At 39.9% G+C, this 22,298-nt stretch overlaps 1 protein-coding gene across 2 annotated transcripts; it reads right to left on the bottom strand.

Annotated features, from left to right (window-relative positions):
• Nucleotides 1-1,883: 1,883 nt before the first annotated feature.
• C6H9orf64 (chromosome 6 C9orf64 homolog) lies at nucleotides 1,884-15,433 on the bottom strand. Of its 2 annotated transcripts, none has more exons than XM_036856756.1 (4): nucleotides 14,633-15,433; nucleotides 13,833-14,092; nucleotides 7,552-7,747; nucleotides 1,884-2,694 (listed from the first exon to the last, which is right to left on the bottom strand). In XM_036856756.1, exons 1-4 carry the CDS (start codon nucleotides 14,967-14,969, stop codon nucleotides 2,462-2,464), a joined length of 1,026 nt encoding a protein of 341 aa, XP_036712651.1. In that variant the 5' UTR covers nucleotides 14,970-15,433; the 3' UTR covers nucleotides 1,884-2,461. The 2 variants fall into 2 exon arrangements, with proteins under 2 accessions (XP_036712651.1, XP_036712652.1); XM_036856757.1 differs by having other exon boundaries at nucleotides 15,174-15,432.
• Between the last annotated feature and the right edge of the window lie 6,865 nt (nucleotides 15,434-22,298).

Below are 22,298 nucleotides of genomic sequence, written 5' to 3'. Positions count from 1 at the left end.
ACAGTCACCAAGGAATCAGAACTAATGTTTCATCTCTGCTAGGGAACTGGTTTAACGACAGTAAACAAAGGACTTCCCTGAATGGAGGGCTGTGATGGGGAGGGCAGGGAGGGGCTCCAGGAGCTGTGCACATTTACATTAATTGTCTTTGAGATTAGCATGCAGAATAAATCAACATAACCAAAAACCTTTCTAGATCCTATTTCTACATTCTCATCTTCTGGAACTTCAGGAGCTGGCTCCAAGTTCATTATGCTCCTCAGTCTATCCTGAAATCCATCAAGAGAGAAGTTATCTCTGTGCAAGGCTCACACAACCAAGAATATTAGAATTAGAATATTACTATTTTGCAATCCCACAATAGATCTGGAAAGTGAGCATCACTGGCTGTTAAAACCATTAGGTGAATTGTTATTTAATTTAAATTCTTAGTCTGTATCAGGTATGAAAACTATAAAATCCATGCATGGTGATGAAAACTTGCTGTTTCTTAATATCCATCCACACTCCTTAGTTTAGCTGGTACCCAATGCCTGGAATAGAGAATAGTTCCCTGGCCTCCCTGGCAGTAAGTTGTGGTCATGTGACTAAGTTCTAGTCAGTGAAATGAAAGCAAAACTGCACGTGGTAACTGCTAGAGCCTTCCTGTCAACCCCTGCACTCTTCAACTTCGTAGCTTCTTCAGTCCTGCTGCCTAGATTAGAACGCAGACATCTTGGATCACGAGTCCAGGCTATGCTCAGTGTAACAAGAGAAAAGACAGCTGCGTCTTGGACATCAAGGAGCACCATACAGCCCTAAACTGCCTTCCCTATCTTTTACATGATGGAGAAGTAAATGGGGAAAGCAGGAAGCCCAGAGCTGGCTGAGCCTGGAGGGGGAAGGAGAGAGGAGGAGAGGGAGAGGTGGGGAGGAGGGAGAAGAGGGAAAAGACAGGAAGCAGGGGAAAGGGTACAGGGGTGGGCAGGACACGGAGAGGAGCAAAAGGGCGACAGGAGGAGGAGCTGGGCCAGTACTGAGGTCTAAGCAACTGTTTTGCTTGCGCTTCCTGGAGCCTTGTAAGAGCAGGTTAAATTGGAAACTATTAACTATGATACTTTCTACAGAAAACTAATTCAAAATTATGGCAATAATAAGGTGCTGAGTTCATCATCTCAGGAATGAAGGCCATAGCCAGGCTGGACTCACGCAGGGCAGGTTCAGGAGGGCTCTGGCTCCACACAATCGTTACTACAGCTTCAGGTATTACATTTAAGGCAGAACATTGCTCAGAGGAAGAAGAGGGATCTTCTCCCATGGCCCTTTCTTCAAAGTGAAGAAACCTTTTCCCTTAAGCCTCCCTGCAGACTTGCCCTCCAGTGTCACTGGCCAGAACTAGATTATATATCTATTACTAGAACAATCACAGGCAGAGAATAGGATTATCATGAATAATACACCATTCATATTAACTCAGGTCTATCTCCAGAACTGGGGACAAGATCACCTTCCCCTTAGTCACATAGGAGAGAGACAGATACAGGACCACTACTTCTGGTGGGGCAAGTTGTGCAGTACAGGACTCCAGGGGGCCCCACTCACATTCCCACTCATTGTCATTTGTAAAGCTATTATGACAAGTTTCCAGCAGATGGCAGTGAAGTGCCTGGAGAAAGGACGGCTTTTTCTGATTCACACAGTCACAGTGAGGTGATAAGGTAGGTAACAAAAATCAAGATTACATTAGAAGGGAGGTGGGGATAGAAGTAGGGAGGAGACGAGTGCTTGCTTGGTAGGTAATGAGAGTCCTGCAACATAAAGTAAATAGTCAGATTCATTGTAAACCTTTTAAAAGTATGTGTGGTAAATTCTATTCTAATGAAATAATTCATTCCAGATTTAAGAGAAGTTTAAAAAACCTTTATTCAATAAATTCTAATGTAGTTACTCTGAAGAAAAAAAAAACTGTACAGATATCCTAAATTGAAAATCATTATGTTTATCAATAAGAAGTTTTAAAAAATCTGTCAAGATTGATTTCTACAAGAGCAGCAGCATTCATACAGCAAAGACCCTACTTTCTCTCTCTCTTATATCAAATGATTAAGGTATATAGAAAATTACAACACCTTGAAAAAAGATACCAATTGAATGGATGAAATATTATTACCAAAGGTCAATCACATTATAAGGCATGATTAATTTTAAGAAATCTGAGATTTAAAGAAAGCATTAAATTTCCTTTACTATTTCTGTCATGTATCCATAGAAAAGGAAAATACAGTCAAAACTAAATAAGCAAACAAAGGAAAAAGTTGGCAATACAGAGTGATATGTCAGGAAAATATTTTAAGAGAGCCTGGGTAATCAATTTTCTTGTTGCTGTAACCTCTACCACCTTCTCTAATAACAAAGAAAAATTATACAAATAATTATGTGATATAAAAATGCAAGTTTTCTTAGGATCAGTTTACATTGTGGGTCAATAATATATGCAACGTGTGCGATGAAATGGAATTCCTTTCATATCTTCCCTGTGATCACGGGCATAGTCCCATAAGAAATAATCCAGAAGAATGGAATTGATCTCTCCACTAGTTTTTTCACCCTTTTTTTCAGTAAGCTCCAGAAGACAATCCCGGATCAGCTCAACACACCAAAGTGAACACCCTCTGATTTCCACCTCTTGCCTATTCCCATACGAAAGCATTTCTCCTGCAAGGGAAAAAAGACAGAGCAAGAAGCACTAATAGTCAATGAAATGAAATCTACTCAAAACTTTACTATAGGACAAAACACAGTATTTAAATAGTACTCATTTTAAAATTGTAAATCTCAGATGTATTTTTGGTAATTTAAACCATTTCTAAACTCAGGCATGAATTCAAAATTGCAAGTTAAGTTCCACAAGGACAAGGACCATGTCTGGCTTAGTTGTCTCAATATTCCTAGGACCTAGCCTAGCACCTTGCATATACTAGCTCCCCAATAAATATTTGCTAAATAAGTATGGGGTAACCATACATTTTATTTTTATTCATTTATTTTAAAATTTTTATTTATTTATTTATTTTTTGGCTATGTTGGGTCTTTGTTGCGTGCGCGGGCTTTCTCCAGTTGTGGTGAGCAGGGGCTACTCTTGTTGCAGTGCGCAGGCTTCTCGTTGCGGTAGCTTCTCTTTGTTGCAGAGCACAGGCTCTTGGCACCCGGGCTGCAGTAGTTGTGGCACGCGGGCTCAGTAGTTGTGGCTCGTGGGCTCTAGAGCGCAGGCTCAGTAGTTGCGGCGCACGGGCTTAGTTGCTCCGCGGCATGTGGGATCTTCCCAGACCAGGGCTCGAACCCGTGTCCCCTGCATTGGCAGGCAGATTCTTAACCACTGCACCACCAGGGAAGTCCCTAACCATACATTTTAAAATATGACAGCAAGATTATTAAATTACTTTTAGAGAGGATTTAAAATTTGGGTTTAATGTCAGGAAAAATAAAAACACTATTGCAAAATCTAGAGGACTCCTAGGGGGCCAAATAAACAGTACCTCCCTTCCCCACTTAACACTGTCTTGGGGACACGCCAGGTACATCAAGGAAAACCTAGGAAATCAAAGTTCTTAGCTTGAGCAAGGAAAACCATGATCGTTCTTCGGATTCAGGATCCTTGAGAGCTTGTTTGGATGTTCTAGCAGGGGAGCACAGCTGCTCGTACACCCTTGACCGAAGAACGGTCCTCCTCTATCGGGGAAGGTTGTCCTCTTCCACCGAGCGCGCAGCTTCGGGAGGGACGCACATGGAGTGGTGAGGGAGGAAGGGGACACCCACCTAACCAGCCAGATCAGCCGAATCAACCCTGGCCATCAATGGGGTGACAGATGTCGCAGGCAGATTGCCCTCACATCCTGGATTCAGGATCCTTTAGTCAGCTCTGCCTGAATACGGAGCCGCGAGCTCCTATAGGACCTGCAGTCTATTCAGCACCCACCTCCAGGGTATATCTGATCCTGCAGGGTGGGCACTGGCAGTGCTTTGCCAGGGAGACTAGAGTTGGGCTCATCAACTCAACTGCCTATAAAGATAAGCCAGATACAGTAAGTGGATGCAGCTGCCAGATGCAAACTGTGGTGAGCTAGAGAGCATGTGCTGCCCCGTGTAAAGGTAAACCCGATGTTCCTGTATTTCTCTGCTCTTACAAGAGAAGCCAGAAAGTTGATTTTCATGTGAAATCTCCTACTTGTCAAGTGCTGATAACTAATTAAAAATTGCTTAAAACACGGTTCAAGCCAAACAAAACACATCTGCAAGCTATATTTGGCCACCAATATATATATATTTTATATATATATAATATATTATATATATATATTATATATATATATAATATATTACATATATATATATATGGCCACCAATCTGTACCCTTGCACAGAGCTTCACAGTATCTGAGAGGCCCTGTGATCCACTGAGACCCAGGGGAAATACCCTAGCCCCATTGAGTTCCACTCTGTCACCTAGGATCTTAAATAGTGTCCCCTCCATCCATCTCTCCCTGATCCCTGGGGCAGGTGGAAGAACAGACACTGGCTGTTTCCCTCCATTTCCTTACTTTGCCCCAGGTACCAGCATACAAATCCATTCTTCAGTTCTCTTGCTAATCAATTCCTTCAAACTTGACTATCAACTTGCCAGATTTGCCAAATCAACCATGACAGTGAATTTGGAGGTAGATACCACCACCCAAGTGGAGCCATTAGATAAGACCACTGCCCCAGCTAACAGCTTGACTGCAATCTTGAGCCAGATGCACTCAGTTAAGCAGCACCCAAATTCCTGATCCATAGAAACTGTGAGATAATGTTTGTTACTTTAAGTCATTAAATATGAGCATAATTTGTTACACAGTAACAAATAACTGTAGAGTTGAACTGTGTTCCTCCCCACCCCTCCCCTCCCCCCCCAAAATACTTTCGAGTCCTAACTCCTGGTACCTGTGGATGTGGCCTTACTCGTAAAGAGCTCCTACAGATGTAATCAAGTTAAGATGAGGTCGTAACTGTGTTAAGATGGGCCTTCAATGCCATGACTGCTGTCCTCATAAAAAAAAGGAGAAGATACGAAGAGACACAGGAGACACACAGGGAAGAAAGCCATGGTTGGAGTGATGCAGCTACAAAGCTAAGGAATGCCAAGGACTGCTGGCAGCCACCAGAAGCTAGGAAGAGGCGAAGAAGGATTCTTCCCAACACCCTTCAGAGGGAGCAAGCATGGCCCTGCAAACACCATGATTTCAGACTTCTAGCCTCCAGAGACATGAGAGAATATATTTCTGTTGTTTTAAGCCATCAAGTTTGTGATAATTTGTTATGTCAGCCATAAGGAAACTAACAAAGTAACTAATACAGCAACTTATAGTATGGAATAGGACATGGACTTTGAAACAGAAAAAGAATGAAACCATTTGAGAGGACTGACATAGATTAGAGTCAGGGAAGGTAACCTGGCCAACATATTAGGCCTAAAAGTCAGCCTTAGAATCACAATGAAGAATCTAATTTAGCCAAACTGCATTGTCAGTCTTTATAGCTGGCTAAAAAATATGCCTTTGGCAAAGAGATGGGCTAAAGATAAAATGAACAGAAATCTAGGTAGGTAAATGAACAGAAATCTAAGTAGATCTTCCAAGGGCTGCCCTGCCCGGAAGAGAAGAGAAGAAAAGAATTATACACGTAGCATATCCTCAAGTTTGTAAAAAGTATCACTAGAGACCAGTTAAGGAAGTTTCTGCCTCATCTAATCAAGCCACCTGGTTCTAGATTTCACTTAAGATAATTTTTAGGGACTTCCCTGGTGGTCCAGTGGTTAAGACTCCATGCTCCCAATTCAGGGGGCCCGGGTTCAATCCCTGGTCAGGGAACTAGATTCCACACGCTGCAACTAAGAGCCCGCATGCTGCAACTAAAAGAGTCCACATGCCGCAACTAAGACCTGGCGCAGCCAAATAAATAAATATTAAAAAAAATTTTTTTTTAATCAGTGTCCTAGACTTACGTGTGCTCCTTTATATTTATAAGTTCTATCAGTATTTCTCCTCTAGTTTGCTAGTAAAGTACTTTTTGGGGAAAATAAAATTCCAACTTTGCTTAAATAAACTAAGAGGCAAGGGAATTTGTTCCCCCTATGACAAACTAGTGAAGGATAGTTTGAAGCTGGATGTAATAAGAGGCAGTAACAGCTGCAGCTGGACATCTGGAAAAGAGCCTCTGGAGGTGAAATGGATGGTAGAAGAAAATTCAGACAACTCTGTACAACTATGCTGGGTGATCCCTTCTCACCAGAGTTTTTCTCACAGCAGCAGAGACAACTGGGTGCTCTAAAAACTCAGGAGAAGGAGATGGGACAAAGCATGGAGAGTCAGGAAAAGCTATGTGGAAGAGGTAACATTTGAACTAAGCCTTTGTGGATGTGTAGGATTTGAATTGAAAAAAAGAAAATATGGGTGAGGGAAACCAAGCAACAGTGTGTTTAGAGATAGGAATGAACATTCTATACGTTGGCCAGAAAAAAGATCAGCTGAATATGGCTGTATGTAGAAGCCCTGATTGCTAAATGTTGTCCCTTTTAAAGGTATCCAACAATTAATGATCCCAGACATGAGCATTATGACATAAAATAGCTTGTTATTTTCCAAATGAGGAAATGGGCAAAACGGATTGCCCAAGGCTGCATAAAAACCTGGTAGAAGCAATCATAGGAATAATGGTACTTTTCTATCCTGTGCTATTCTTACTTTGGGTGATTGAAATCTATTTCACAAGAGAAAATTATTCAATCATAAAAACTACTTCTTTTAAAAATAAAGAAAAAAGCTGAAAGTACTGCACCTAAAAGAGAAATTAACATGAAAATTGTACAATATAATTATTTTCCTTATACAAAGAAATGTTTAAAAAACAAAAAGCTGGGGGGGAGGGCAGAGAAGGGGGAGGGGAAAAAAAACAACAAAAAACAACAAAAAGCAAAAAGCTACTTTTCATACAAACACAATTATCTATACTCATATATTATAATAAGGCTCCCACTCTTGAGAATCAATAATCAAACCCAATAATGGTAAAAAATAAGCCTAGGAAAGTGAGTGACTTGTGTAAGATAAGCCAGTGACAGACCTTGGAGCCTCCTAACTCAAAATCCAGTACATATTACCTATCACTCAGCCCACCTTTTATTTCACAGTGTAGTGTGCTCTTCAGCTTAACACTCTTTAAATACAAACCTGAACTGTCTTAGTGTTGCACACCTTCACGTGACATAAATTTAGGTTTCATTTTATTATAAGACTCTGAAATGATGATGTCCAAATACTGTGATTTCCAACAATATCTATATTCCACACTGTAAACAACAAAAAGCAATTTTCTCTGTAATTTAATTGCCCCTGCATTCTTCTTTACATGTGCTTTTAACAATAATAGTGTTTTGTTTTGTTTTTTAAGGAAAGAAGACCTTTTGTAAAAGAAACTAGACAAAGACCCAACGACAATTCATAGTATAACAAAGAATGTCTTAATTAAGCTGGCAAACCTTTGAGAAGCTTCTCCAGTAGTTCGTCAGAGTATTTCAGGGCTCCCAGGTAAACGAGAACCTGAGGTAATCTATAGTCAGCAAACATGGTGATTCTGGAGATGTCCTTAAAGCAGCCGTCTCCTTTTCCCTCTAATACACTCCACGTATCTGCCACAAGGATTTGGGCCCGTTTGTAAAAAGAAATTCTTTTCCCCTGATGAATGAGGAGAATATAAATGTTACCTGGGTAGGTGAAAGCTTTATGTATGCTATTTAAAAAAAGGCACACATAGAAAACATTTTTCAAGGGTAGAATAATCTTACTCTTTGGTAAGAATTTATAGACCTTTTACAGAAAAAAAGAAGGGGTCTAATAAATACTAAGTTATCTCTATCACTCCAAATTTACTTCCTATATTTTTCAAAGCACATAAAATACAATTTATGTAATCATGGCACTATTTAGTGTTCTTTTTCAATGGCATTACTTCATATACATATTTCTGTGTCACTATAATCCACCTGCTTGCTATTGTTAAGGGCTAGATAGTATTTCTTTAGAAAGTTTCTTAAGTTAAAAAATATATGTTTTTCTGATTGCAACATAATTCACATTAATTGTATAAAATATGGAAGAGTATAAAGAAGAAAATAATCATTCCTAAATTCACCTCTGAAGAGAATTACAACATCCATTTTTTTTTTTTAATGCTATTCTTGTCTGCTTACATTCTTTTTATGTATGTATGTATGTATGTATGTATGGCTTTGTTGGGTCTTCGTTTCTGTGCGAGGGCTTTCTCTAGTTGTGGCAAGCGGGGGCCACTCTTCATCGCGGTGCGCGGGCCTCTCACTATCGCGGCCTCTCGGTTGCCGAGCACAGGCTCCAGACGCGCAGGCTCAGTAATTGTGGCTCACGGGCCGAGTTGCTCCGCGGCATGTGGGATCTTCCCAGACCAGGGCTCGAACCCGCGTCCCCTGCATTGGCAGGCAGATTCTCAACCACTGCGCCACCAGGGAAGCCCACAACATCCATTTTTTAACTGTTTCCTTTCAGATAAAATGATTAACTTATTTCAGAGATAAAGACAAAACTGATCAACAGCTAGAATTTATCAAGTCTACCCTTTTTGGAAATGGTCCAAGTTAATATGTAAGTTCATATAACAAAATTAGTTACCAATTATATTTATACATGGAAGAAACAAATTTAACCAGACATTATAAGAGAATGGGTCATAATTTAACTCAAAAATTCTCTATAGGGACTTCCCCTGGTGGTCCAGGGGTTAAGACTCCATGCTCCCAATGCAGGGGGCCTGGGTTCAATCCCTGGTCAGGGAACTAGATCCCACGTGCCACAACTAAGACCCCGGTGCAGCCAAATAAATAAATAAATAAATATATATTTTAAAACTCTCTATAAAACTACAAATGCTCATTAGCTTTCACTATGGAAGAACAAAGATAATTACAGTCTACTCCTAGTCCTAACACCACTGCTAATAACCTCAAATCATCTTTTATAACTGCTAGTCTGTTAAATGTGAATAATCAGTATCACTGGCTCCCAAAATATATTCTGATCACCTCGGAGAATGTTTTAATAAGTAAATGACATAAAGAAGTAAATTAAAAATGAAATTAAATTCTTCAGGGAAAGACTCCATATAAAAATTCTTTAAGATGATAATATAGATTCCTATATTTACTAAAAACAACTCCAATGCTACACTGTCCTAATGAGAAATAACCTAATATTGCTTAACCTTAAGGTATACCTCTTACAATCAATCCAGACTTACTTTTACTAAATAAACTAAATTTCATTTTTTTTTTTTTAAACTAAATTTTCTAAGGCCACCACTAAAAAAGCAGGTATCTTGTTTTCTCGGGCAAACACATACACTCATTTTTTGACATAGTGCAAAGACTAAATTATACTGAGTGCTGGGGGAACAAATCACCACTAAGAAATATCCCTATATCATTTGGGAATAATCTATATTCTCAAACCTATCAAAATATGACAACCTGGCAGCTGTTCCTCTATATACGCTGGACTTATATATGGTAACTAGGTTTCTAATTCAAGTCTACTTTATTAAACAGCAAGGCATAAAACTTAATTTGCAAAATAAAACTGTTTCAAACAAAATTATTACATCATAATATTTACTATGATAGAAGCTATTGTCTCCTATTTCTAACAAGATTCATAGAGCAAACTGGAAAAATCTAGGAACCAGACTTATATAACAAAATCAGTGCTAGTATCTAACAAAACACAAATTGTCACATCATGAGCACTGTTTCCATGGTAGCCAACTAGTATCACAAAGATTAGATTATAATACCCTAAAATGAAAACAAAAACAAAAACAAATTCAAGTGAGGAATCTAAAAATAAACTCAAATCACCTATAAAACATTTTCTTAACAAGCTGATATGGTTTTTAGTAATGAAATAATTTTAGTAATAAAATTCTACGTCTCTAAAATATTAACTGATATCACTGAAAATACCAGTAAATCCCCAAATAACAATTACCATATATGTTCCATAATATTGCTTTGTGAATAAAATATTTTCAAAATAGTACCTTTATAAAATAATTATCAGTGTAAAACTCTATAACCATGAGTTGATTTTCTGCAACAAACTTATTATGAACAAACTGGAAAGGTCAAAAATTACAAATGCTTAAGAGTAACATAAAATGTTATCAATTAAAATATCAGAAAAGCTCATGCTTTTCATGTATATTTATCAGTACATCAGCGTAAAGAAGCCAATCTATTAATTAGAACTTTTATATAGCTACTGAATAGTCTAAATCAGAGTCACTTGAAGAGCTTAAAAAAAATAGTTCTTTTACCCATAGATCAGAATCTTTGAGGATGCTGCTTTGGAAATGTATCTGAATTCTGAAGCTTCCTAACTGATTCTGGGGCATAGCCAGGTTGGGAAATCACTGATCTAAAACTGTCTCATTTAGACAAATTTTCTAATTTCATTTATTTGTTCATAATGTCTAAAAATGAATGATAATCTCAGTAACTAAATAAACATTAAAAACAATTGTAACTATTTTTATGTAACTTGCTGAAGATTTAAAAATACAGCAACCAATACCATGACCATATTACGAAGGAGCAGGGAAAAGGGCATTCCAATATGCTGCGGCTGATCATCTTTCTGGAGAAGAGTTACCATTTTTATGTATCACAAGCCTGAAAATCCTGGCCATGCTCTGACTCAGTAATCCCATTATTAGGAATCCATCCTAAGAAAATATTATGGGTGTGAACTGTTGTCAGTATTGCTTATTATTATATAAAACTGAAAACAATAAGATACAAAATTCAATTTAAAAACTACAACTGTGTATCACAATTATTGTGGTAAAATAGTTCGGGCAAATAATTATGGTAATGTACATCCATAATGTACATCCATACATCCATTAATGACTTTTAATGTGAAGTCATTAAAAATAGTAGTATGAAAAAAAAGTGTGCTGTGAAGAATTTTTATTGACATAGATGCTCATAATATGTTAAATTTTAAAACAGTTTATATAGCATAACTCTCCCCCGCTCATATGTATACACGTTCACACACACAGAGAAAAAGACCAAATTGTGAACAGTGGTTACCTCTTGGCAGAATAAAGACTGCTCCTCTGTACCTTCCAAATTCTGTATTAATTTGTTTTACTTCTGCAATTAGAAAATTTTTAAATATGGATTAAAAGACATTTGATTTTAGCACTTTCTGAATTCAGAAGCAGCGCCAAAACTTCATTAGAATTCCTTTAGACTTGGAATTAATTGAGCAAAGTGCTTTAACTATTTATATATCTTTTAAATGAATATGCAAAGGTAACTGTAAATTAACTAATCAAAGGGTTAAGTGAGCACCCACTACATGCTCAATGTTATGTCAGGAATCATATGGCTTTCAGAAATATAGTGCTTTTGAGTAACAATAATGATAAACTTATGAAAAAATATAATACTCCTTTAGGAAAGTGTTAAAAGGTTTAGGTTTGATTTTTGTTACATTTTGGGGATATTTCTGTAAGAATGTATTTTAGAAATAAATACTGATGGGAAATGGTTCAGATACTAATCTGCATTTAAAATGTATCAGCCTTAAAATTAATCTATATCCTGGTACAGTTTTTAACTGAACTTTTCAGCATACATAGCAAATCAAAAGAAAGCACTATGCTGTAAATAAAAGAGAAATTCAACAAATGCTTACTAAATCAATATCATAATCTACCCAAAAAATCACTGCTTTCTTTCACAAAGACAAAAATTCAGAACAACTTGAAAGTAAATAAACTACATGGTGTCCTGAATTCATTCCATCCTGAAGTCATGTTAGATTTAATCTTAGCCCTCCTTCTACAACAACCATGTCATTTCTGGAATACACAGATTCTTAGCCACATTAATGGCAGTTTGATTTATTTTATACACTGTTTAATATATTTATAAATGGTCGGAATGATGGACCAAGGAACTTGATCCAAATTTCCTGAAAACAAGGTTGAAATGACATACTTTGAAGACAAAGATAAATCTCAAAGTACCCTCTGCATTAGTAAAATGGTTCCTCAGAAGAGAATAAAGTTCAACAGTGGCCTAGGGCCTCTTTTCTAAGAACTGCCTCTGTCCGGTCCATTCAGTCCTCGCCCAGGAGTTTCAGAACCGAGAGGAAGTTTCTCCCTCTCTCCCTGATGGCTGAAGCGATAAAATGCAAAATTCATGGACCTTTTCTACTTCATGGAGAAAGCTGGTCTGCAGTAGGGAAAAATGGAGTCAACAGAAACAAAGAAGAGAAACTGAATCCTGATGGCACTGAGTCCCTGATCCTGGATGTCTATCCCCAGTACCTATCCCCAAATTCTTTTTGCTTAAGTTTTTTCTTGTTTTGTGTCTGTCAGTTGCAATTAAAAGAATCTTAACATACATAATCAGGCATCTCTCACTTTACAGCAGAATTGAAAAGCTAGCTATTTCTTGACTAAATGACCTAAGACACACTAGTTAACCTTTCTTTTTTTCAGACTTTGGTTCTTGGTCTGCAAACAGGACTGTAATGTTCCTTGTCCCTAGGCCCCACAGAGTTGTTCTGTGGATCAAATGAGAGTGTCTGTGCAAACACCTTGTAAATCATAAAGAATGATTTGAACAATATTACTGGTAATTTTAGTTGTTGAATTGTGATTACAAAAGGGTAGCTTCAAAATTTTAAGTTGACACAAGTATTCATTAACTTAGTCAATAGATTTACATTATATGATCCCCCTGAAGTTGCTTTCAATTCTACATCACAGTTAAAATAAACAGTGATAACGAATTCTAAAAGAATTATACAAAAGCAAAATCCAGGTGTACACTGGGAGAGTACACAAAATGTTCACCATTTTAAAAGAACGCCTATTTAAACTTCTTTGTACCATAAAACAAATAATACTGTTAAAGTACCCTGTGCATGAAAAAGAAAACACATAGTATATATACATTAGAACTCTGCAAGAAATATTTTTTATTAGAGAGAATTTAGTATACATCCTGATTTTCATCCAATGAAGTAAATTTTTTGAAGTACTAAAAGGACCTCACTATCCCTAAGTGACAACATCATGTTGAAGGTCTAGTGTTAATTCAGGTTTGAAACATTTTAAAGGACAGAAGAATAAAGAGAATACACTGATTAGAAAACAATAAGAAAAGTAATATCTCTGAAACACTACTTAATAATTTTGTTATTGTTCCTTTGTTCCACATGGAAAAAAATTCCAAAATTAAAATTTTTATTCTCAAAAGGAATTCTGGAAGTAAAAGAGTTAACTATGAGAAGATAATTAAAGAACTCTAAAATGGCCAACAGGGGCTTCCCTGGTGGCACAGTGGTTAAGAATCCGCCTGCCAATGCAGGGGACACGGGTTCGAGCCCTGGTCCGGGAAGATCCTACATGCCGCAGAGCAAGTAAGCCCGTGTGCCACAACTACTGAGCCTGCGCTCTAGAGCCTGTGAGCCACAACTACTGAGCCTGTGTGCCACAACTACTGAAGCCCGCGCGCCTAGAGCCAGTGCTCCGCAACAAGAGAAGCCACTGCAACGAGAAGCCCGCGCACCGCAACAAAGAGTAGCCCCCGCTCTCCGCAACTAGAGAAAGCCTGCGCGCAGCAACAAAGACCCAATGCAGCCAAAAAATAAATAAGTATATTTTAAAAAATAAAAACTAAAAAAAATAAAATGGCCAACAGAAGCAACTCACCTCAAACTGACTCACATCTCTATAAGAAGGAAAGCTTTCAACTACTAGGTGCAATAACTTCTGAGCACTTTTATCACTTTTTCGGACACAATTAAGAAAAGAGCCTTCAAATTTCTCAAGCAGAATTTTCCCGGTTTCATTGAGAATCCGATGCCTCTCTTCTATCAAAGGCATGGGAACATCTGTGTCAGAACGGAGTATATGCCGAACCTCATCCAGGGTCACTGTGGCATAGTACGAAGCACTAGTCATTGGTATCCCTTGGGGAGAAAAGAAAAGGCATTGGAACAATGTCATACTTGTATATTCATTAGGCCCTTGCTATTGCAACACAATTAAAATGAAACCACATAATTGTTAAAGGAATGCATAATTGTTACAGGAATGCAGTAAAAGTGGACGAGTAATTAAAAATCAGAAGCAGATCCCTCATTCTCTATTTGCTTGTCTGTATTTATTCATCCACTTCTAACAATTGTAATATTACATCAGATGTATTTTGACCGTGTAAAATGTGTTATAATTTCTGCCCTTTGTTCCTCAGATGCCATCAAAGTGGCATTCCTTAGAAAACTGACTTTGACTTAGCTGTGACAATGATAAATATTAGAATCATTTCCCACTGAATAAAGATTTCATGCCAGCCTCTTCTCATACTTTTAAGCAGAGGTACCGGCAGTGAAGATCTTCAATTTCGCCTTATCAACACATTATTCCATCTCCCAACCCGCTCTGTGGGACCCTCCCACTAAACTGAAACCTCAAAGCTGCTGGGTCTGACCGGAAGAAGGGGCACCAACCTTCATCCAGGGCTCTGTTGACCGCGGCGCACAGGGACCAGTACCCACTGTACGTCTTCCCCCCGTACCCGACCAGACATTTGTGCTCGTCACTCTCCGACCAAAAGGAGAAGTTGAGCGTGTCTGTCACGAACACCCAGTTAACGGCGGCCTCGTCGGCCGCCTTGGGGTTCAGCTCGTGAAAGGCCTTCCAGGCCCCCACGCGCAGCTCCGGCCCCGCGGCCTTGGCCAGCAGAAGCTCGGCCACCCTCCGCACGCCTCCGCCGTCAATGAACACATCTCGACTGTTCTCGGCAATGAATTTTGCGGACTCCCTGGGAGTCAGAAGCCCGTCCATCCGCCCCTCCCCTGTGGAAAGGGAACCGACGCTTTCGCCCGCGGGCTGGCCAAACTCTCTTCCCTCTCTAGCTGGGTCAAGGGTCAGGGTCCCCTACGACTCCCCCTCCCTTCCCACCGCGGTATCGCTGCCCTAAAAAGCTCCCGCCCTCTCAGAGAGGCTAGCAAAACCGACTGGGCCCAGCCCCGACAGCCGCAGCCGTACCACTGGGGAACTGTGCAGACTGCTGCGCTGCGTCGCGCGCCGGCCGGAGGCCACAGGCATTTCCGGGAGGGCGGCTCCGCCCACTTGTGCCGGGGCGCACTCCCGGGACCCGCTTCCGCTTTTGGAGGTCTGGAAACCGCCTCGAAGCGTCCGGCGCGCCCTTGCTGGGAGTTGCCCACTCCGAGACGTGGGGCTCGGCCGTTTTGCCCGTGCTCCCCACCGCCTCCCGCGGGCACGTGGGCCTGCGTCCGCCGCCGTGGCCCGAGTCGCGATGATTCCAACCGGTGTACTGCGTTGCCCTCCCTCGGCTCCCGCCCTCCCCTCTCCACGGAGGGCGAAGTCTGGGCAAGATACCATTGGCGACGCCCTGCATCCGGGTTCCTGGAACGCGAGCTTTCTGGCCGCGGGTCTCGGTGCGGGGGGCCGAGCCACCCCTAGACTACGACACGGGTTGGCGGTCCCGCCACCCCCACCCCCATGTCCCAGGCAGGCCACTTCTTCATTTTGCTGAATCCTGGCCCATTTGGAGGTTTAGGATTAGTTGGAATGTTTGGAGAAATGGATGAGGAAACAAGTGTATTAAATCGTTAAATTAATATTATGTGCCTGGGTTTGTGCTTAGATACCGAATCCAGTTTAGTCTACGGCCGTGTCAAAAGCAGCAACCGTAATCCCCATTTGTGCAAGAGAAGCTGAGTGGTTCAGTGCTTACTTCCTGGTCACAGCAGTGGTCTGGGCTGAGATTCCATCTCCAAGTTAAAGGCACTTTCTTCGAACCAAGCTCACCAGTGCCAACCATCCTGGTCAAGTAAGGGACTATGTCAGTGGCTCTAATCAACTGAAGAGACATTAGTATAAAATATAAGTATCACCTTACAGCCCCAAACTTAAAAAAACAAAACAAAACAAACGCACACAAACCTTCTAGTAGTATAAGGAGAGAGGTTTAGGAGTCAATTTAGTGATGATCCAAGTTTGCCTCTTGATGAAATTTTAGTATAGAGGCATGTATTTTTTTCTCCTTCAGAGACTTAAATCTCCATGGATCATATAAAACGTTCACATCTTTGAAAATCACCTATTAAAAATAATCATCAGCAGTCATCTCTAGTTATTGAATTTGGGGAGTATTTGGAACTTTAAGTCTGACAACTGTGCCTTTAGAGAAGCAGAACACCTTCATCCCTGCAGTTTCTTCATTTGGATAAGAAAAAGGAACTTTAAAAGCTTGACTACGATTTGCTCTCCCAGAAAAAGTCACTAGTACAGTAATACGGTTGTTGAATAAATGTCAACCTGTTGACTACCCCAGCAGTTGTAAGTCTTGGGAGTCAAAGAAGTTGATTAGTAGGGAGTTCCCTGGCAGTCCAGTGGTTAGGACTTGGTGCTTTCACTGCCACGGCCCCAGGTTCAATCCCTGGTCCGGAGCTAACATACTGCAAGCCATGTGGCCAAAGGAAAAAAAGAAGTTGATTGATTAGCAAGAAAATTTAGCAATCTACAAAAGAATCCAAGAGGTTAAATAATTTAGGCCATTTTCTTATACTGAGGCTTGTTGACAAAAAAAAAAATCAAAATTCGACTATGTTCAGGCTATTGAGTGAGACATAAGGGTAGTATAAACAAAAGTAAAACATGCTTCCTTCTCTCAAGGAACTTAAGATAAAGCATAAACTTTTCGTGTATAGGAGGAGTTTTTTTTTTTAAGTATGTTTGCAAGATGCTAGGAATAGAAAAAGTGAGTTCTTCACCTACTCAACATCCTTTCCCTCTTTCTTCCTTCTCAGCAGAATTTTTTTTTAACATCTTTATTGGAGTATAATTGCTTTACAATGGTGTGTTAGTTTCTGCTTTATAACAAAGTGAATCAGCTATACATAAACATATGTCCCCATATCTCCTCCCTCTTGTGTCTCCCTCCCACCCCTCTAGGTGGTCACAAAGCACGGAGCTGATCTCCCTGTCCAGCGGAATTCTGATGTTGTTCAGGAATCCCTCTCTCTTACCCATAGTTGGTGTAGCACAGCATCCTCAGCTCCAGAGGTGGTCTGGACTGGTCTAAGGGTAATATTACCCTCTTGCCAGGGATTGGATTAGGATCATGCATGTTCCCCAGTTCACCTCAATGAGTTGCAAGGATAGGTTTGCAGGATGCTTCCAGAAAAGCTTTTCCAGGAGAAGTGATTCATGCTCCTTCTGGACATGGTTGTTCTTGGATATGAGGCTTGAAATTGCTACAGTCCTTTTGATGGCAACCTGAGCATGAAGTTTACACATGGCGGAAGCCAAAAGAATAGCAGAGAAATGGAACTGAAGCTGAATCTGGCCTCTGTACCCTGACACTGCATTAAATCTCAGAGACAGAGTTTTGGATGAAGTAGAAAAGAATAGCTTTGTTGCTTTGCCAGGCAGAGAGGGCCACAGTGGGCTAATGCCCTCAAAACTGTGTGTCCCAGCTTGGAGAGGGTAGTGAGAAGTTTTATCGTAATGGTTCAAAGAGGGCGTGATCATCTCTTGGACGTTCTTCTGATTGGTTGGTGGTGAGGTAGGTGGGAGTCAGCATCATCAACCTTCTGGTTCCAGCTGGTCTGGGGTCTACAGTGCTTGTGGGCAGCACACCATACCCACCTGGTGAGGGTTTCAGTATCTGCAAAACAGCTCAAAGATATTGTTATGTGTATCCATTGGTGGGGAACCAGGACCTTGCCGCAAGGCTGTACTATTGTTTCTCTTGACTGTTTCTCCCTTGTCTCACATCCCCTCACTTCTCTAATTAACAACTTCTTGAATCTGCCCCGTTGGAACTCAGGGAAGGTCATGGAAGCTGAATGAAGTCTGTTTCCTGTAATCAAAGAAATGGGGGACAGGCTTTTGTGCTCAGGAGCCCCACAGGGCGCTCCTCAGTATCAGAACTGGAGTCATGGGATTATGTCAACTCTTAAATTTGTCTTACTTTTGGATTCCAGTTATCTGAGTTAATAAACTTCCTTATAGTTAAAGCAGTTTTGAGTTGGGTTTTCTATTATTTGCTATGAAAGCTTCCTATCTTAAGTAGCAAATACAGGCATGCTACCTGACATCTTATGATCTAGTGGGGAAGGCAGACAGTCAAATGTCTGGGTAGAATTATGCTTCAAGCAACAGAAAACCAGATTCTAGTGACTAAACAAAAAGGGGATTTTTATTCTCATAAAATAAGAAGTCCAGAGGTAGGCACTCCAGGGCTGGTGCAACTATTTGAGAATGCCAGCAAGGAGCTAGGCTCCTCGCTTTCTGTCTCACTATCACTAGTATGTGGCTTTATGGTTGTAAGATGGCTCTACCCTTACAAGGCATTGTGTCCACAAAAAGAAGGAGGAAAGTAAAGGGGGCAAAGGGCAAAGGAAACATGCCAACTGAGTATGTTTCTTTTGAAAACCTTTGCCAGAAGCTCTACCACATAGGCATAGGCTTTTGAAGAGATCAAGGGAGGGAGGCATCATCAATGATGTTGTGTCCCTATCATTTTCCACCCCCCGAACAGTAATCAAGTTAGATTATTCCAGTTATCAAGAGAGCCATCATTCTGAATAGCTAAATTAAATGTCAAGCATTGGCAACAATCATTGCTACATCTGCTGTTTTCTGTCATGATCCGCTACGGCAGGTACTTAAAGAAAGTGGGTTAAAATGTATTCTTGAGCAAAATTTGCAAAAGTTGGCTAGAGCAATGGATGGACAGTAGACATTGCTAGAGAGCAGTAGTTTCTGATATATGCAGAAGGAAGAAATCAAAGAAGTAAAATGGATTTTGTGAAGGTAGGATATCTGTTATTTTCATTTCTCCTGACTCTCCCGAAGTGACCAATATACTAAAGCCCCAAGAAGGCTTAACAGAAAAGAGATATGGTTCACTACTATGTAATTTTTCTGTTCATTTTCTCCTTGATTTATCCATATATAGCATTTAAAATTGATCACTTCCTTAAATTCACTCTTGGCTTCTAGGGCATTATATTATATTATCCTAGTTTTCTTAGTACCATTGAAGGCTCCTTCTCTTCCTCCTCTCTTCTTATTGTATGTAAAATGTCCCATCTACAGGCTTGGCTTAGGGACAGAATGGACTCTTTTTAGTGAAAACTCTGACTCTTAAATACTTCAATTTCTATTTAAAAATATGCAGCTATAATGGAATAAATATATCATTTCCATTATATATCATTAACATTCTCACTACAGTTCAAAACCAATTTGAATTTTTTTGAACCATAGTTTGCTTTTAACTAGTGAAATATTAATATTAACATTTCCTACTTTGGAGGAAGAACTAAGTATTATTAAAAAAACAGTACAGAGCTTCCAGACTGGTGAGATTCGGGGAGAGTAACATGCTGGGAGAGCATGGACACTCCACGCCCCTTCCCACATACCTTGCCCTATGTGTCTCTTTCATCTGGCTGTTCCTGAGTTTTATCCTTTTACAGTAAACTGATAATCTATTTGTTTTCCTTCCTGTCTAAAAAACACAACAAAGTTCTGGAACAAGCCAGACAGTCCTTGAGAGGTTTGCTGAGTTCCAGGGATGTTCCTTTAGCAGATTACAAACAAGACTTAAATGTCATTGAAGAAGTGATTTGAATGATATTAGAGATCATCAGTTCCTGCCTGCCAACTTCTCTTCACCACCCTCCAAACTTGGTGTATGCACTGCTTTACACATGAGATCTCTTTGAACAATTTTGAACTCACCCTTCATTTCAGGATATAACACAAAATATTGATCTGGTAATCACCTTCTTTAGCTCAAGGATGCTACAAGCTGGAGCTGAGCTGTCAGTGGAATGGGTTCTGGAAATCATCAAGCAAGGGGTTGTTGCACTGCCCAAAGACAAGCTAAAGAAATTTCCATAACTGACATTTAAATATGTGGAAGCAGGGCAGGGGAAGGGGGAATTGGATGAAGGCAGTCAAAAGATACAAATTTCCAGTTATAAGAGAAATAAGTACTAGGGATGTAATGTGCCACGTGATAAATATAATTAACATTGCCAGATGTTATATATGCAAGTTGTTAAGAGAGTAAATCCTAAGAGTTCTCATCACAAGAGAAATAAATTTTTTTCCTATTTCTTTAATTTTGTACCTATATGAGATTATGGATGTTCACTGAATTTATTATGATAATCACTTCATAATAAAATTGATGTATGTAAATCAAATCATTATGCTGGGGACTTCCCTGATGGTGCAGTGGTTAAGAATCCACCTGTCAATGCACGGGACATGGGTTCCATCCCTGGTCCAGGAAGATCCCACATGCTGTGGAGCAACTAAGCCCCTGCACCACAACTACTGAGCCCACGTGCCACAACTACTGAAGCCCATGCGCCTAGAGCCCGTGCTCCACAACAAGAGAAGCCACCACAATGAGAAGTCCGTGCACTGCAACGAAGAGCCCCCGCTTGCCACAACTAGAGAAAACCTGCGCACAGCAATAAAGACCAAAAACAACAACAAAAAAAAGTAGCCAAAAAATAAAAAAATCATTATGCTGTACATCTTAAACTTATACAGTGCTGTATGTCAATTATATCTCAATAAAACTGGAAGAAAACAACAAACGAACCAAAAAAACGCAAATGTGGGAGAGGTTCTGGGGAACAGAGGTAGACAGATTGCCTGGTGTACCTTCTAGTAAAGAGGATCACATGATCATGTTTGCAATGCACACTTTGATTTGCAGAATTGGTGCCAGTTGGCAGTAGATCACTTAGTAGTGAAAAAAAAGGTGTGGGTGGAGTGGGGATTCACAGTAACATATGTAAAAACCCTACTTTTAAAAAGTGCAAAAATAAACAGACACAAAGGAATATTTATCATGACAGAACCTGAGGCAGGGATTAAGTGCTGATGTTTTATCTGTGAGGTGCAATCTGAGGGCATCGACAGTGAGGGAGAGGAAAAGAGGAAGTTCGGTTGGCAAGTAACACAGGGGGACATAGTATGTGTGCTGGCTACTGCTTCATGATGAGCCTGGAAGAGACACAGCTAATCACTGTGTAGAAGCGTTGGCACAGCCTGCACTACCCTGGACAAACTATGTGAAGAAACTGTGCCTCAGAGCAGTCTGTGGTGGGAGAAAAGAAAGGAAATCCTCCTCTCTCTCTGTCTCTCTCTTTTTTTAGATGTTTTAGGATTTTAATGTTCTTCACCTATTCAACATAAAATACTGACAATGTATAAACAATAAGGGAAAAGACTCTTCAGCAAAGATCTTCCAGAACTCACAGTTTCCCTCTGGTCAAACACTATAAAGAGAACATTCAAGTGAACAAAGGATAAGGGAGTTTAACAGAGAATTTTTAGTTCAACCGCATAACCAAAAAAGAGCCAATCAACCAACCTTCTCTTCTACTCTTTGAAAGGAAAGCAAAAGTGAACCTGAGAACTTCTAAATCTTTTTTGTAAAGCAGCTTTAAAAGGGAGGGAGGGTGGAAGTGGGGAGCGCAACTGTGGCTAATGTAATGCTATAATGCAGGAAGTGAAGGATTCTAACAAATTCTAGAAGTCTCTATGTGTATTACTGAGAACCACATCATTGGAAATATAAGCGCATAGAGATATAAACTATTTGGTACTAAAAACAGACCTTGCTATATAAACATGTAGTATGTCACTTTTATCTCTTTATGAGAATAACAGTATAAAGAAAGATCTCCAGTTTGCCCTTTAGTCTGGAACTTCTGAACACTCAGCACACGGTCAGTGCAGACCTGAATTAACAGCTGCGGAACCCAGAGACCCCACTGCTGTCACTTTGTAAAGGATCAAGAATCGAGTTTCTAGAGGACACCATCCACCCTCCTCACTGTGTGTTTGTGTGCCTCTAGAAACAACTGCAGTTTGCATAATTAAGTCCACAATCAAGTGTGAATACTGAGATCTAGCTAGAAAAAGTAGCAGCAAAGGCAACATAAGCTAGTTTTTGTTAGAAAAGCAAAGAGGAAGATTTTTAAAATGCTTCCAGTTCAAGTCAGAATTAAGGTGTCTAAGTCCCACCAGCTGTGAATGTTTTGCTATTGTTCCTTGAAAAAAAGAAGAGTCTATAATAAATATGTCCATTCGAGAAAAATGCCATGTTTG

Source organism: Balaenoptera musculus, chromosome 6 (assembly GCF_009873245.2).
Source record: "Balaenoptera musculus isolate JJ_BM4_2016_0621 chromosome 6, mBalMus1.pri.v3, whole genome shotgun sequence".
NCBI classification, from domain to species: Eukaryota; Metazoa; Chordata; class Mammalia; order Artiodactyla; family Balaenopteridae; genus Balaenoptera; species Balaenoptera musculus.
The sequence above is the reverse complement of the archived record's forward strand: the minus strand, read 5'-3'. Positions and strand labels throughout refer to the sequence as shown.